The 15,244-nt window shown below is 44.0% G+C and overlaps 1 protein-coding gene across 3 annotated transcripts; it reads left to right on the top strand.

The window, feature by feature from the left end:
* The first annotated feature begins 1,665 nt into the window (after positions 1 to 1,665).
* Positions 1,666 to 15,024, top strand: ISL1 (ISL LIM homeobox 1). 3 transcript variants are annotated; one of them, XM_071425439.1, is made up of 7 exons: positions 1,666 to 1,936; positions 2,076 to 2,184; positions 3,061 to 3,250; positions 6,113 to 6,372; positions 8,376 to 8,659; positions 10,082 to 10,249; positions 12,528 to 15,024. In XM_071425439.1, the coding sequence occupies exons 2-7, from the start codon at positions 2,157 to 2,159 to the stop codon at positions 12,642 to 12,644; spliced, it is 1,047 nt and encodes a 348-aa protein (XP_071281540.1). In that variant the 5' UTR covers positions 1,666 to 1,936; positions 2,076 to 2,156; the 3' UTR covers positions 12,645 to 15,024. The 3 variants fall into 3 exon arrangements, with proteins under 3 accessions (XP_071281540.1, XP_071281538.1, XP_071281539.1); XM_071425437.1 differs by having other exon boundaries at positions 8,373 to 8,659; XM_071425438.1 differs by lacking the exon at positions 1,666 to 1,936 and having other exon boundaries at positions 1,953 to 2,184; positions 8,373 to 8,659.
* The last annotated feature ends 220 nt before the right edge of the window (positions 15,025 to 15,244 follow it).

The following is a 15,244-nucleotide window of genomic DNA, read 5'->3' as shown; positions in this document are numbered from 1 at the left end:
TCTTTACCTCCTGACACTATCTCGAGATCATTTCAGGGTAGTTTAGTTATCTCCGCAAGCGGCAACACTGGGTCCCGCTTCTTGTTTGAAATAAACCTGGAGGGTGTGTTTGCTGCCTCAGCTTCGAAAAGAAAAACATCTTGCAAAGTAAGTTAGAAATGCAAGATGGTCCATTGACTATAGCTCTCTCAGCAGCATATGTGAGTTTCAGAACTATTTCTTGGCTGTTTCATCGCAATCAGACTTCCCTGTGGAAAATTATTCTGCATGAATATGGCTTTGCCTCTCTTAGACCCAAACTCGGTTGCCTCTTACAAACATGGGACATTGAAAACAAGTATATTTTCCTGATGAACAGTGATTGGAGGGCACTTCTACCCTGCGTTGATGAGGGCGGTATAATAGCCCATATGGAACAGAAGACAAAAATGGGATCTAAACAAACTCAAAGGGAACGTTTAAATCAGGGTGTGGAGAGGGGGGTGTCGGAAGAGCATGGGGCAGTCGTGCTCGGGTACGGTTTGCACAGACTAAAGGACGGGCACCGAGTAGCCCAAGTGGAATCTGCCCTTTGAAAAACACACAAAGAAATCAGTGCCCCTGTCTAAGATGCGTTTTGCCCAGTTTGGGAAACTTTCAGAGGACTGCCTTCTGGAATCCGAGGGGCGCCGTGCGCCGCTAGGCAGACGAAGGCGCGGACAGCGGACGGCACCTCTCCTGGCCGCTGCTCTCGGGTGAGGACTCCCCACATCGCCTCCAGGGAGCAGCGCCGCAGGTCCGCTCCGACAGCAAATCCGCGTCTTCTCCCCACCCCCTCCCCCTTTTTTCCTTTCTTTTCTTTTTTTTTTTCCCTTATTTTTTTTCTTATTTTCCCCCTCTTTTTTTAATAATAAGAACTTTAAGGGATTCTCTTTGTTGGAGAAAGGCAGAAGTTCTTGAGAGACAATTTAAGGTAAATCTTTGTACCTTCTTCGATCTTGTGTTTCACAGAAATATTGAAGATTTTATCCATGAATTTAAGAGAAAGAGGCTGGAGGAGAAACGTAAACAGTCCCATCTCGTGGCTGGGGTCGTGCTCAGCCAGCCCGCCCTACCCTCCCTCTTCAGGGGCATCTCCGCCTGGGCAAAGCAGAGCGTGGCACCCGCCGGGGAAAGATAAACGCTCCAGAGGAAAACACTTGGATTAACACCACCACCACCAAAAAACATATATATATATATATATATATATATATATATATATATACACATAGCCACACAAATATAGACATAGGTATATGTATACGTATATGCGTGTACATATATAAATATATGTATATGTAAATATACATATGGAAACAGTGCATGTGGCGCAGCAAGCCCGGACGGGGGAAGGGGTATAGGAGCCCGAGCGGGGGCCGGGAAGGAAAATGAAAGGTGTGACGGGAGATAAGCGACGTCGATGGAGGAGAGCGACAAGCCGAAAGTATAAAGGGAAATACAAATAAGGAGCGAGGAAAAGTTGGCCGCGCGAACCCGAGCCGGGCGGCCGCGCCGCCAGACGCTGAAATATGATAATGGAGCAGCTGCGCCGCGCGGCCCGCAGCCAATGGCCGTGCGCGGGCGTGACGTGCCCGCGCGTGACGTCGCGCCAATGGCGAGCGGGCTGAGTTGGAGCAGAGAAGTTTGAGTAAGAGATAAGGGCGAGGCGAGTGCCCGCGCCGCCAGCGCCCAGTCCGGCACCGCCGCGCCTCCGCACCGCACCCGGCACCGCACACCGCACGCCGCACCGCGCCTCCGCCGCGCCGCTCCTGCGCCGCCACTGCTCCGCACCGCTCCCGCGCCCGCGCCGCTACGCGTGGACGGATCCCGCCGCGCCCCCGGCGCCGCGCCCCGCACCGCGCCTCACCGCGCGTCCCCTTCTCTCTCCGCAGCCCTGACAGTGTCTCCCACGCCGGTGGTGTTTTGTACCATTTTCTTTTTTTTTTTTCCTTTTTTTTCCGATTTCGATTTTTTTTCCTTTTTTTTTTTTTTTTTTTTTTTTGCCTCTGTTAATACTTCTATTTTTTTATTATTATTATTATTCTTGTTTTTAGCGACAGCTTTCAAACCTACTTTGGGGTCTTAAAACGAAACCGTACACCATTTCACTGTGGACATTACACCCTCTTACAGATATGGGAGACATGGGAGACCCACCAAAAAGTAAGGCGGAATCTTTACCGTTGTTGGAATAAATGTGCTGTCTATTGTAATCGTCTCAGGCAGACGAACTGCTAAAGTGATGAACTTCATTTGAATGGTAGAGAAGGTGCCTTTGTTACCATGCCTGCATGCTTGCTCTGTCGTAGCCTTATATGTTAACAGCCTGGGGTCCTACTCTCTTTAAAAGTTTGGGGAGCAGACAGGATTTTGATGGGATCTCCAACCACGGAGCCTTAAATTCTTCTCGTGATAGACTGCCGTGAGGCTGTCTGACTATCCAGCACCTAGTCGGTCTAGGAATATTAGCATTAGACTTGCAAAAGAGAGCAAGTGACAACCGTAATGATGCTTGTTCTTGCTAGAAGCCTCGATTCCCTTCTTCTGAGGGAAAGGGCTCAGTGGGAAGTGCACCCCACCATGCTTCATCTTTTCCAGTCAGAGCCTCTTAAAATACGAAATGAAACACATAGGTACTCTCCTCGTAAGGCAGGGCGTTCAAACAAGTCAACAATAAAATAAAAATTGAACAACGTGGGAGTTTGGAGTTTTGATTCCATGCAAGGTTTTTGAAATTAGGACCTTCACTCCAAAGATTCTTCACATTTGCATTTTTAACATATGTTCCCCCTCCTTTCTAAGCGAGGCAAGGTTTTGATGGCACACTACAATTACCATCCAAAAGTGTAATATTCTTTAAAAAAAAAACCTCAAAAACCCAAACCAACACCCCCCCCCCCCAAATATACAAACAAACAAAAAAGGCAGAAACCAAACAACGCTCCCACAATACGCTTTATAAGGGAATTACATTAAAAGTGTGTTTATCTCTGTAGGAGAGTAAACGGTTAGTCAATCATGTATTTATTTTCATTTCAGAAAAACGTCTGATTTCCCTATGTGTTGGTTGCGGCAATCAAATTCACGATCAGTATATTCTGAGGGTTTCTCCGGATTTGGAATGGCATGCGGCGTGTTTGAAGTGTGCAGAGTGTAATCAGTATTTGGACGAGACCTGTACGTGCTTTGTTAGGGATGGCAAAACCTACTGTAAAAGAGATTATATCAGGTACGCCATTTACGTTGTTTAATTGTTTGGTGAGATTTTATTTTTCTTTTTAACTTTACAAATTTGACGGAGGAATTAAGAGGGAAAACTGTGAGGAAGCGGGTAAAAGATAATTGGTATGTCTTTATGTGTTTTCCCATGAAAAAAGTTAGTAGTGAAGTTTTTCTATTTCTTCTTTTCAAATGCACATATCTGTATTACTAGAACTAGGTTCGGGACCGTGTAGGACCTTTCAGAGGACTTTGGCAATGCATCCTGTGATTCTAACCAAGGGGAGAATTGTAGGTAACGAATGATATTTTCAATAGTGTAGTTACTATGAGCAACACGGAACAGATAACTTTCTAAGACGACCTGAGAAATGCATCTCTGTTTCTGCAAAGGCATAGTGGCATTCAAAAGAAAGGCACTTCAAGCATGTATGCCGTAAACATAAATACACGGGTAGGAAAAAAAATAAAAAAGTTAAAGAAAACCTTTCTTAAACTAGGCCTATCAAAAACAAAAAACTAAAAGAAAACAAAACCAAACCCCAAATTTCCTTCGGACTGGAAGATCCTTTTATGGGGACGTTAAAACCTCGACCGAAATGTTTCTTAACTAAAATAACTGACATTTAATCTTTTTTAAATATTAACCCCTTTGGTGATATCTGACTGGCTTTTCTTTCTTATCTTATCTGTACTGATGAATTAGACAGAGCAGATCAAATTGCCCATCATCTGTTCGCGAACAATTGGGTATATTTAGATAATGGAACCGCTTCCTTCCTCACATTAAAATCTGGTAACTGATAAAATGTGAGAGTTGCCAATGCTGACACTATAGAGAAACCAAAGCAGGAATTTCGAGTGTGTTTATTTTTTGTACTCCTGGGTCATGCTGATCCATTTCAGTGTCGCCTACTGGGTTTGCCAAATCATAAGTTTGTGTGACACTGAGGTATGAACAATTTTTTTTTTCTGCAGAAAGTTTTGGAAGTAAATCACCTAGCCACATAAGATATCTTCTGATTTCTGTATAATTCTGAATTGAAATAAAACCCTCGAGTCCTTCCTTCTCTATTATCTCTGCACAATTTATAAGTAGTCCATTCCTTCAAGCCATTGTGAGATTATTCTCCTTCTAAAATGGCAAAAAACAGAGCTTTTTTTTTTTTTAAATTCTTTACTTTTTAAAGAATGCTGGAACCGTTCTCTTAAATGTTGTCCTTTCTCCAAATCCAAATGAAAGGAAAATATATGGACCAAAATGTGTTCACTTACCTTCTTATAGCACTAAGCAGAAGAAATTTGAGCAGAAAAAAAAAAAAATCAGCTCTTTTAAATTCATACGGAATACATTTAATTTGCTACAATTTAAAAAGGAAAAAGTACATTACATGCAAGATGGCTTTGAATTAGACCATGAGCCAACCTCTATGTGTCAAACCTGTGGGCAACCACTGCGCAACTTTTGTACCTATGAATGCACCTACTTTACGATCACTCTGTTCTTTTGCTGTTCAGCCGTTTTTTTTTTTTTTTCTCCTTCTCAAAACTGTGTAATTCGGGTATATGTAGTTCTGAATATAGGATTAGTACACTTCTATAGCCATAAGAGCTAAAGAAGTGTATACTCAGAAGCATACGTAGGCAGACTGTGTCTCTAAGGAAGTATACTGGTGAGGAAATTGGTGGAGATAAATAGTAGCTCAGTTTTAGGAACAGTTTTCACAGTTTATGTACCAGCACATTTTTCAGTGCATGTACCCGTACATATGTGGCAAGATGTTAATTTTAACCATACCAAGGACTTCTGGCTAATAAGCACCCTGTGGGAGACTAGAGAGTGTGCAGTACGACACCCGAGTTGGAGCATTTTCTTATGTTTGTCTACTGGCGGGTGAGCTGTCGTCCTCTCTTCCATGGGAGACGAGGAGCCCGCCACCCACTCCAGAAAATCATAATTTGTTTTGTGGGGCTGTCAGCGAGAGGTTGCCCTCCCATTCCTACCGGAGCGTTTGAGCCCCGGCTCAAGGTGGGAGCGTCAGGAGGAGGAGAGACGGGGCAGGGACGCTGGGGTAGAGACAAGCTGCAGAGTCAGAGCACCGAAACTGCCTTTTTGTTGGGGGCGGGAGAGAGGATTTACGCTACTATACATGCAAGCTTGAGGAGGCATGTGTGTTATGCTTATATTGTTGTATTAAATTAAGCTGGTGAGAGGAGCCCAGGGGAAGAGAGCCGGCGCTGAGTTGACGGCAGCCCGCACACGCATCAAGCGGCACAAATCTTGAGTGGGTTCCGCGCGAAAAAGTATTACAATTTGGTGAAGCTGGCACGTTTGTGTCTCGGATGGCAGCTTCGGCAGTCTCGCCTTTCCCTGGTGTGCCCGGGTAGTCTAGTTCAGACCCAGGCCAGGCTAGGTCAGGTGAGGAGGCAAGGAGAGGGCAGGGATGGCCCCACTCCTGCAGCACCCGGAGCGCTGGGGCAAGAGGGAGAGGTTTCTTCTTGGGAAGAAACGGTGCCGGCTTTTTGTTTCTTCCTACACCTCTGCCTCCCAACTCTCCTCTTTCACCGGTGTGTTTGTGGCACTCCGCCTTTTATGGCACGGGGATCGGGGCACCGACTGAGAGTGAATCCGGCTTATTCCTTTCCTCTTCTGGCTTCTGTATTTTCCATGCTTTTTAAAGCAATGGGTTGCGTGTGGCGCGTCTACGCGGGGCCAGGGGCTGCCCACGAGCGGGAGTGAAAACCTCTTTCTTTTTCCCTTTCCTTTCTCCCCCCACTCCCCCCCCGCCCCTTCCCTGCCCTCCCCCTTCCCCCTCCCGTGCTCTCCCTGCTTCCCTCCCTTCTCCTTCTTTCTGGGCTGGGCCCTGCTCAGGTTATACGGCATCAAGTGCGCCAAATGCAGCATCGGCTTCAGCAAGAATGACTTCGTGATGCGCGCCCGCGCCAAGGTGTACCACATCGAGTGTTTTCGCTGCGTGGCCTGCAGCCGCCAGCTCATCCCCGGCGATGAATTCGCACTGCGGGAGGACGGCCTCTTCTGCCGGGCGGACCACGACGTGGTGGAGAGGGCCAGCCTGGGCGGCGGGGACCCTCTCAGCCCCCTGCATCCCGCTCGGCCGCTGCAGATGGCAGGTACCGCCCGCGCCCGGCGCCGCGGAAACCCGCGGTGTTGGCGATGCCAGGTCCCCCTCCGGGCGGCGGGGAGAGCCCCATGGTCCCAGCGGGTCCCGCGCCTCCGTGGAGAGCCGGGCCTGAGCGTGCGCGCCCGCGGAGAGGCGGCGGCGGAGGCGCGCCCCACGCTCAGGGCTGCTGCGGGTCCGGCTGCCGCGGGGAACGCCCGCGGTCGCGGAGGCGTGGGGCGGAACACCTGCGGAGGGGCCGCGCCCCGCCCGCCAGCCTGCCCTCCTCCTGCCCCCGCCGCGCACCGAGCGCGGGACTCCGCCACCACCCTCCCCGAGCCCGGGACAGCCCTGAGCCTGAGCCGGAGAGGGACGAGCTGCGGAGAGCAGGTCTGAGCTTTCAGACCCCTCCGCTGCCTCAGGAGCGACCGGAGAAACTGTTCTGAGCGCTGGAGGAAGTAGGGTCTGAAAAGAGATAGACTTCATAACTACAGGCTGGCGCTTAGGCTGTAATTTAAAACTGTCAACAAGCTAATCTTCGGTAATTGCCTTTTAAAGTGACTCTTGCCTTCTTGAAACGTTTCATGTAATTTGATGAGAATTTCATCTCAAAACTCAGCCTTGTAACTTCAGAGTCGCCCCACCTTACAACTTCATTCACACTTCCAGTTCGCGACGGGTACGTCAGACACTCAGAGACCCTTAGCTTTAGGAAGGGACACTTCTCTAAAGGCTGACTGGGCTGGACAATACAAGTGTGGCCGGCCTTTTTGCTATGCAAGTGACTGTGACTCGGAAAGTTATTTGTAAATGCAGCTATTCTAAAACGGGTTCATTTTCCTCTTCTGACCTGCTTTCAGGTGACAAATCTATATATAGGGAGAAATAATCCCGTAACTGGTCAGAGCAGAATTCTAGAGAGACTGTGCTCCCTATATCGTGTTTGTGCCATGTCTCCGAAAGGCTTAGTGTGTCGGCAGGTACAATACTGATAAGATTGGAAGCCTTCGTATTGTCGTCATCGCATTTGCTGATGTATTGTTACAATTAGAAAAGTCGGAACCCGACTGTACAAAAGCGAGCACTTCTGACTGTTAGCTAAACAGTTTTAGGAAAAAAAAAAAAAAAAAACAACAACAAACAAATACTGTTTTTATTTTTCCCTCGACTGGGTCAGATTACACATAATAGCTACAGCTACACAACGCACAGAAGAATAGCAGATCAACAGGAACACTTAGAGCTCTTGATGCGATGCCATCTGTAGTTCTGCATTTCTTGGCAGTTTCTTCGAGTTAGTGGGCTTGCTCTCCTTTTAAAAGCACTAGATAGATACTTTTAAATTATTCATCCCAACTATAAGAAAATGCACCTACCACCTCTACTTTTTAAGATAAACCCCATCTCCCGTGCTTTGAGATACGGAGCTCTCACAGGGCTTTTTTTCCATTGGCATGGTGAAGAGGATTTGGCTTGTTTTGCTCTGGTTTGGAAGCGTCAAACTGCAGGGAGCTGTTGCACGTTAACACTACTTCTGGCTAAAATGAGCTAGGTTCACTATACAAGAAGCAGACCCCAATTATGATTAATTTAAGTATTCTTTCATTAATTTTCGGGCCAAAATTCTGTTTGGGTGATTTGTCGAGAAAGAAATATATAGAACCCTCCTGCGCCTTTCCGAGCGCACATACACCTTAGCTAACTTGCCCTCCCCTGTCAAGTTTCATACAGGTTCAAGCTTCTGTCATTAGGGGTTTTAGGGGGGTGGTTTGTTTTTGCAAATTAATTGTCTGTGGAGTCAGAAATGTCAGTCACTCCACCAGTGCATAAAGCAGAGGAGGCTGCAGCAGCTCCGATAGATCTGAGTGCTTGAATGGCCTTTGAAAGAGGGTTCATCGCCCGCCCCCCCGCCCGCCACCTTCCCCTGTCCCACCAGCTTAGATTCATAGTCTCTGCGGACTCCCTGCTTCCTACTCATGGGGATCCTGTTCCTCCCTTCCCCTTCCCTTACAGCAGAACCTATCTCTGCCAGACAGCCAGCTCTGCGGCCCCACGTCCACAAGCAGCCCGAGAAGACAACCCGAGTCCGGACTGTCCTTAATGAAAAACAGCTTCACACCTTGAGGACCTGCTACGCTGCCAACCCCAGACCTGACGCCCTCATGAAAGAGCAACTGGTAGAAATGACTGGCCTCAGCCCAAGGGTCATCAGGGTTTGGTTTCAAAACAAGCGATGCAAGGACAAAAAAAGGAGCATTATGATGAAGCAACTTCAGCAGCAGCAACCCAATGACAAAACTGTAAGTGGCTTCAGCCTCTGTCCGTGTCTGCCTTAATTCCCAAGGAGAAAAGCTTGGTGTATGTCCGGCCCGGACAGCCGCAGGGCTCGGGCTGATGGTGTTAATTTTTTGCGATCTCCCTGAAAACAAAGACAACGATACTACTTAGCCATCACCCGTTAGTTTCTGCTGTCAGTGCAATCGAAACAGACCACAGCAAGGAGCCGACTTAGGCTGCTTAAGCGTACTTAGAATTTGTGGGGCTAAGAATACGCAGTATCTTAGAGTAACTTCTCTGCAGCATGAATGAGACCTGCAGAGCTTATGGGACGTAATAAACCCAGTCTCGTCTAATACTTATACTGCAAATGCAAAGGGCTTCTTAAGGAGAAAATGACGCCTTTGACCTCTTCAGTGTTTTTAAACAGGAGTAAATCCATAAATAAAAAATAGTTAAAAATAAAAAGTAAAAATAAAATAAGAGGGTTCACTTTGTATACTACAAAGTGTGTGTATTTGTCAGTGCACTTACTGCAGAAAAAGACAAATGCAATGCAAATTTTTCGGAATTACCATAGTGTTTACAGGTTAATTTATATATACTTATATCAATGTAGAGCTCTTTTCTGCAGATATATGCATGGGTGATGTAAATTAGCGGCCTGCATTGGGTTCAGCAGAACAAGTGATCTGTTTCCATTTTAAGCCAAATTTGTTTCTTTTTTATTGTTGTTGTAAGTCTACTTGAAGAAGAGTCTGTTACTCTCCCTGTGTATATTGACTGACCCGAGAATGACTATTAATTCATAAGGCTGCCTAATTAAGTGGAATTTAAGGAGTTTCATTTTACCCTGTTGGAATGCAATAAAACACGGTGTTATTAACTCGCCTGAACAATCTATTCGTCGAGGCTTGGAGTTATGTTGTACACTGTGCCTGCACCACAGGGCATACTGAGAGGGCTGGGGGTTTTTTTGGTGGTTTTTTTTTTTTTTTTTTTTTTTTTTTTTTTTGAAAGAGCGCGCTAATGACGTACCCCAGGTTTGCTGTGCGCTGGATATACGATCCAGCTAAGGTCACGCAAAACAAAACCAGACTGGACGCGAACTACAGAGGGGAACAGGATTAGCCATTTCTCGTCCTGAGACGTCCATTGGCAGTCGAGATACAGAGTGCTCATGTTCAAGAGAGCTTGGGGCGGAGGGGATATGCCTTGAGACGAATAGGAGGATTAAAGGGAAAGAAAGTAAACTTCCACCGTGATAAATGCAGCGAGTAGAAACGGGCTGACCTAGAGTAGAATAGAGTGAGACATTCACAGCAGATTAACAAAGCAAATACAAGCGACCGTATAGATAAGATAGAAAGCAGTTTATTGACTCAGCGTTTATACACAATAAAGCTAACCAAGCTCATTAACATCTTTTGCCGGGCTGTTTACAGAATATCCAAGGGATGACAGGAACTCCAATGGTGGCTGCTAGTCCGGAGAGACATGACGGCGGTTTGCAGGCGAACCCCGTGGAGGTGCAGAGTTACCAGCCGCCCTGGAAAGTACTGAGTGACTTCGCATTGCAGAGTGACATAGACCAACCTGCTTTTCAGCAACTAGTAAGTGTCGGTTCCCCGCCCGAGCCAGCCGGTACCCGGGTCAGAGCAATGGGCGATTCACTCCAGGTGTCAGATGCTCTCAGAGAGACAAGCAATCCAGATTAACTGGGTTTTCCAGAAATTGCAAGGCGTACACGACTGCATCTGTAAAGGCAAAGAACTGAATTGATTTCACAGAGGTTGGTGCAAAATGGATCTTAGTGTACAGTAGAGATATTTCTTAGTTGAGTGTGAGTTTGGATAAGGCCCGATTCAGGTCAGGCCTTTATTATCATAATAGCTTGCACACTCCTGAAAACTGAAAGCACTTCACCAAAACATTCTTTATATGTCACTTAATTGTACTTATAACTGTGAAAGCAGTTTCTAGAATTCACCCCTCCCCACTTTCAGGCTGATTTTGCCTTTATGCTGTAGGATGAATTTTAAATACATGATTAGTGTCAGCCACAGCCCTTGTTTTGTCAGACAAATATGACCTCTTAATTAAAATTTCAAAGTCCACGTCTTAAGCATGTACTTCTACATATAACTTTATGTATCTATATATACACATTATTCTATACACATATATAACTTACATTAAGTGTTGTTCTTTGGAGAGGAAATTGCTAGTACGTATTTAGGTGAAAAATTCAAGCCATATAGTAAACTACCTTAAGCCAAAACAAAATAGACCTTTTAGAAGAAATTCTGTCCTTAACTCACTTCCTTATGCCTATGTCACTTGGCAGCCCATATGGGACCATATCACCAACAACACTTAGGCACAACAAGGTGAGTTAAGAAGTTCAGTCTTAAGTCAGTTTCCTGGCCTAAGTCTGTTAAAACCAGATATTTAAAATAGAAAGGTACATTGTGTATAGTATTTCGGGGATTCAGAATAACAGTTATGAAAAATTAACATGCAAATCTTTTTTTGATCTGTTGGGCTTTTTTTTTTTCTGCTTTTTTGTTGGTTTTTTTTTTTTTTTTTTTTTACACCAAGTGATGGAAGACAAAGGTTTGTAGCTGAATCTAGCACTGTGTTCAGACCTTTTTGGTTTAGTACCATGCTCTCCTGCAGAATCCCTTTTCTTTTGCCCAACAGCAGTCTGCAGTGTGTTCCCCTCGCTGGCACACTATGCTTGCTCAGGAAACTGTAGCAGAGCAGCAGGGCTATTTGCATCCTCTTACATCTAAAGCAACCACTGCTTTTCCTGCTTTAATCAAGCTGTCCATCAGACAAAATACAAAAAATTATCTCCTCTGGTTACTTTACTGTGCCTTAACAAAGTACAAGAATTTAAAAATCTTTGACGCAGTGAGGTTTTGTACTTAATAGTTCAAAAAAGGAAATAAAAAAAGGCAGGATGGAAGATGGATAGTCCAAATACACATACATATATAAATAGACCATTAGATTGACAAGTTAATATTGATATATATTCAACATAATATGTGATCCTGAAAAGAGCTAAATTAAAGAATAGTCGAAGGAACAGACCATTCATTGGCCGTTCAAGACACGGCTCTAATCTGGAAAGGGCCTTAATCACAGAATTGGCCAGCTAAATAGGTGCCAAATAAATGCTTCTGGATTAACAAAGCTCCACCCTTCAAGTCATGCCTTTTCCCAGCACTACTCCTAAACTAACGGGAGCAGCGGGGCACATTAAGATGGAATAGCGTGACCTTTTTTATCAAACAGACTCTCATTCAGAAGAGATAGCACCAGCCTCGAATCAGGAATGAAAGCGGATGGCTGGTTTCAAATGCCTTCTGCTCCTGGATGCTCCTTCCAGGTTTATTTTGGTATGTGCACAAAAGGGGAAAAAAGTAATCTTTCAGTTTCATGTCAAGAAAACACATGCACTCCTACATAATTTACTAGAACATCCTCTCGGGATTGCCACTCTTGCAAGACAGGGAAGAAGGCCTCATTAATAAGTTTGTTTGTTTATTTGCTTGATTTTTTCAGTCTTCTTTTTTCCATTTTTTTTAATCTACTTTTTCTTGGTGATTTGGCCAAAGGCCTGAAGAAGGTTCCTGTGAAGTCAATGGGGAAGCTAAACAGAGCAACCAGCAGTGACACAGCCTCCTGTGGAGATTTATCAGGCCTATTGGCTGCATGCCTTGTCTATTTATTTTTGTGTTCTTCTTTGCCTGCTACTTTTCGTTGAGTTTTACAGTTGTAGCAACAGTTCTTTTTCTTATTTTTCTTCTTTTTTTCCTCTCTCTCTCTCTCTTTTTTTTTCCTTTTTTTTTCTTTTTTTTTCTTTTTTTTTCTTTTTGGCAGGTTAATTTTTCAGAAGGAGGACCTGGTTCCAATTCTACTGGAAGTGAAGTAGCATCAATGTCCTCTCAGCTGCCAGATACACCCAACAGCATGGTAGCCAGTCCTATTGAGGCATGAGGAACATTCATTCAAATGTCTGTTGTTGTTGTTTCTGCCCTTACCCTCACCCCTGTTGAAGAGAGTGGGAAAGTGAACGTGTTGGGACTTCGAAATTTAGGGGGAAAGAATACTTAACAACCCTGTAATGAACCTAGCAAGGAACTGCTCCATGAGATGAACGGAGTCATATTTGAAAAGACAAGGTAATATGGTAGCAACACTGTGAAGACAATCATGGGATCTTACTAGAAAAAAAATACTTAAAAGAACCACAAACCCCGTGCTTTTCAATTATCAGAGGAGTATCGAAAAGACGTTTTCCAAATATAAAGGATTTGTACTCGTGGATCTCAAAAAAAAAAAAAAGGAAATCTTTTCATTTGACTGCACATCTTAGGGAGAAACCAAGGTAGAGGGACTTTCTATCCGGTCCCTCCCATTCCGAATGGTGCTGTTTCTATATTGGGGATAGCCTTGCCAAAAGAAGCTCCAGTAGGTTTTCCATCGTCAGGAAGGAGACGATTCAGCCCTGCATTGCTGAAAGATTCCTTGCAGGAAGGTGGAGCTGCATTGGTTTGCAATGTTGTTTTTAGTTGATTCTTAAAAAGGGGTTTTTCCTGGGTCTCTTCTAGCATGCCTGTAGCGGGGTTTTGATTTTGTTTGGTTGAGATCCACCCCCTATTAAGTGTGATGCGATTGAAAATAGGTTTTTGAATTCCTCTTTAAAGGCGAATTTATAAAAACATTGCAACAAGGTATACCTCTATTTTGCCACAAAGCGTCTCGGGATTGTGTTTGAAATGTGTCTGCCCCAGAACCTTCCCCTCCCCCAGAGATGTGTATAGTCATTGGTTATAAAGACTGTTTTTCTCTCTTTCCTTTCTCTTTATCTCTCACTCTCTAGAAAAAAAAATAGGAAAAAAAGTAAAAAAAAGAAAATAGGACAAGTAAAAAGAAAAAAAAATCACTCCTTTTGTTTGCTCTTGCATTGCAAAATTATAAAGTAATTTATTATTTATTATCGGAAGACTTGCCACTTTTCATGTCAGTTGACTTTTTTTGTTTGCTGAAGTAAAAAAGAAAAAAGAAAAAAAAAAAAGAAAAGGTTGTACCGTGGTCTTTGAATTATATGTCTAACTCTATGTGTTTTTGTCCTTTTTCTTTCCTTAAATATGATGTGAAATAAAACTGCCATATGTAGAATTATTATATCTTCAGGACTATTTCACTAGATAAGCGTTTGGAATAGAAATAATAATAATAATAATGATGATAATAATAATAATAATAATATTAACATTAAATAATGAACAAAGTTCCCTCTTTTAAATATTTACAGGTTAGCAGCTAAAATACCTGAAATAAAATATTGCATGCAAAGCCGGTCGTTAGTGAATAAAAGGAGTGTGATATTTTATTGCAAGTATTAACGACCAGCTTGTAAATTTCCATTTCAACAACTGTATCAGGGCTAGTTGGATGCCTTAGCTTTCAATCAATAACGTTAGAAAGTCTCTTGTTCCCCCACCCCATCCCTTGCCCTTAAAAGTGATATTACTCTAGGCATGATCAGACATAACGTTAAGACATCTAAAGAACTGAGAGCTCAGGCTTTTTGCTGAGTTCTGCTATTTTTAAAAAATAATAAAAAGAAAGTGCTGTATACCAAAGCCTCGTTGTTGAGATTGTTGAAGTGACCTGTACTTTAAGTATAAGCTCCTGATAAAAGGGAGCTTTTTGCTTAACAAGTCAAGTATGACCATTATTTATCAATGTCTGCTGTCAAAACAATTAAATAATGCTGCAGGAGGAATAGTTGTGGGGATATTTCTGTCGGGGATATTGCTGTGAAATTGCACGAATATGTTCCTTATTTTCTGTCGACTTCCCTCTCTTCACTCCCTCTTTTCTTCCTTTTTTAATTTGCGGGGGAGAGGGTGGTGAAAGCTAGAAATGTGGGCGATTTCTTGGGGAAAAGTAGAAAGAAGTAAATAAAAAAAAATGGGAAAGGGTTGTTTTTGCTCCAATCCAAGTGCTCCCTAGTGCTCGCGGGCAGCACAAGACAAAGGTTCACTTTAAAACACCCTTAAGGACTGGAACATACAGAGATTTTCAGTCTGACAAAGACAAGTTGGTTTGCATGTCAGTTACTCCAAACCCCAATGTTTTCTTAACATAACCTTCTTTTCCTTCCCTCCTCACCATCTCAGCCCACTCTGAGCAAGCTCAGCTATAGACAAACCATTTCGACAGTACAGAGAACATTAAAAAAATGTTAAAATCTAATACAAGGATTTCAATCATCCTGATTAGAAACTGGATTCATTTTGTATGCTCAAGTGTAATACATTTTTGAGTACTTGATAAATATTTAAATAAATATGAAATCTACCTTAAACTGTGTGATCAGTAACCCTTGTGTTTTCATGCAGGATCAGAGGATTGGTACGGCGCTTCGGGGGGCGGGAGGGAGAAGGGGTATCATTTCTGCCCGGTGGTCTGACCTGTGAGTTCTTGGAGTCGCTCTTACTTGGGTGAGTTTGGAGACGGAGTCTCCGACTCGGGAGGCGCTGGAAACCTGTAAGGGCAGGGCAACCTGGGGCCCTTGGCGCTCGCCT

The sequence above is a fragment of the Agelaius tricolor genome, unplaced genomic scaffold (assembly GCF_023055355.1).
Source record: "Agelaius tricolor isolate 1412-34295 unplaced genomic scaffold, bAgeTri1.0.p SCAF_4, whole genome shotgun sequence".
Taxonomy (NCBI): Eukaryota; Metazoa; Chordata; class Aves; order Passeriformes; family Icteridae; genus Agelaius; species Agelaius tricolor.
This window is presented reverse-complemented; position numbering and strand designations above follow the sequence as displayed.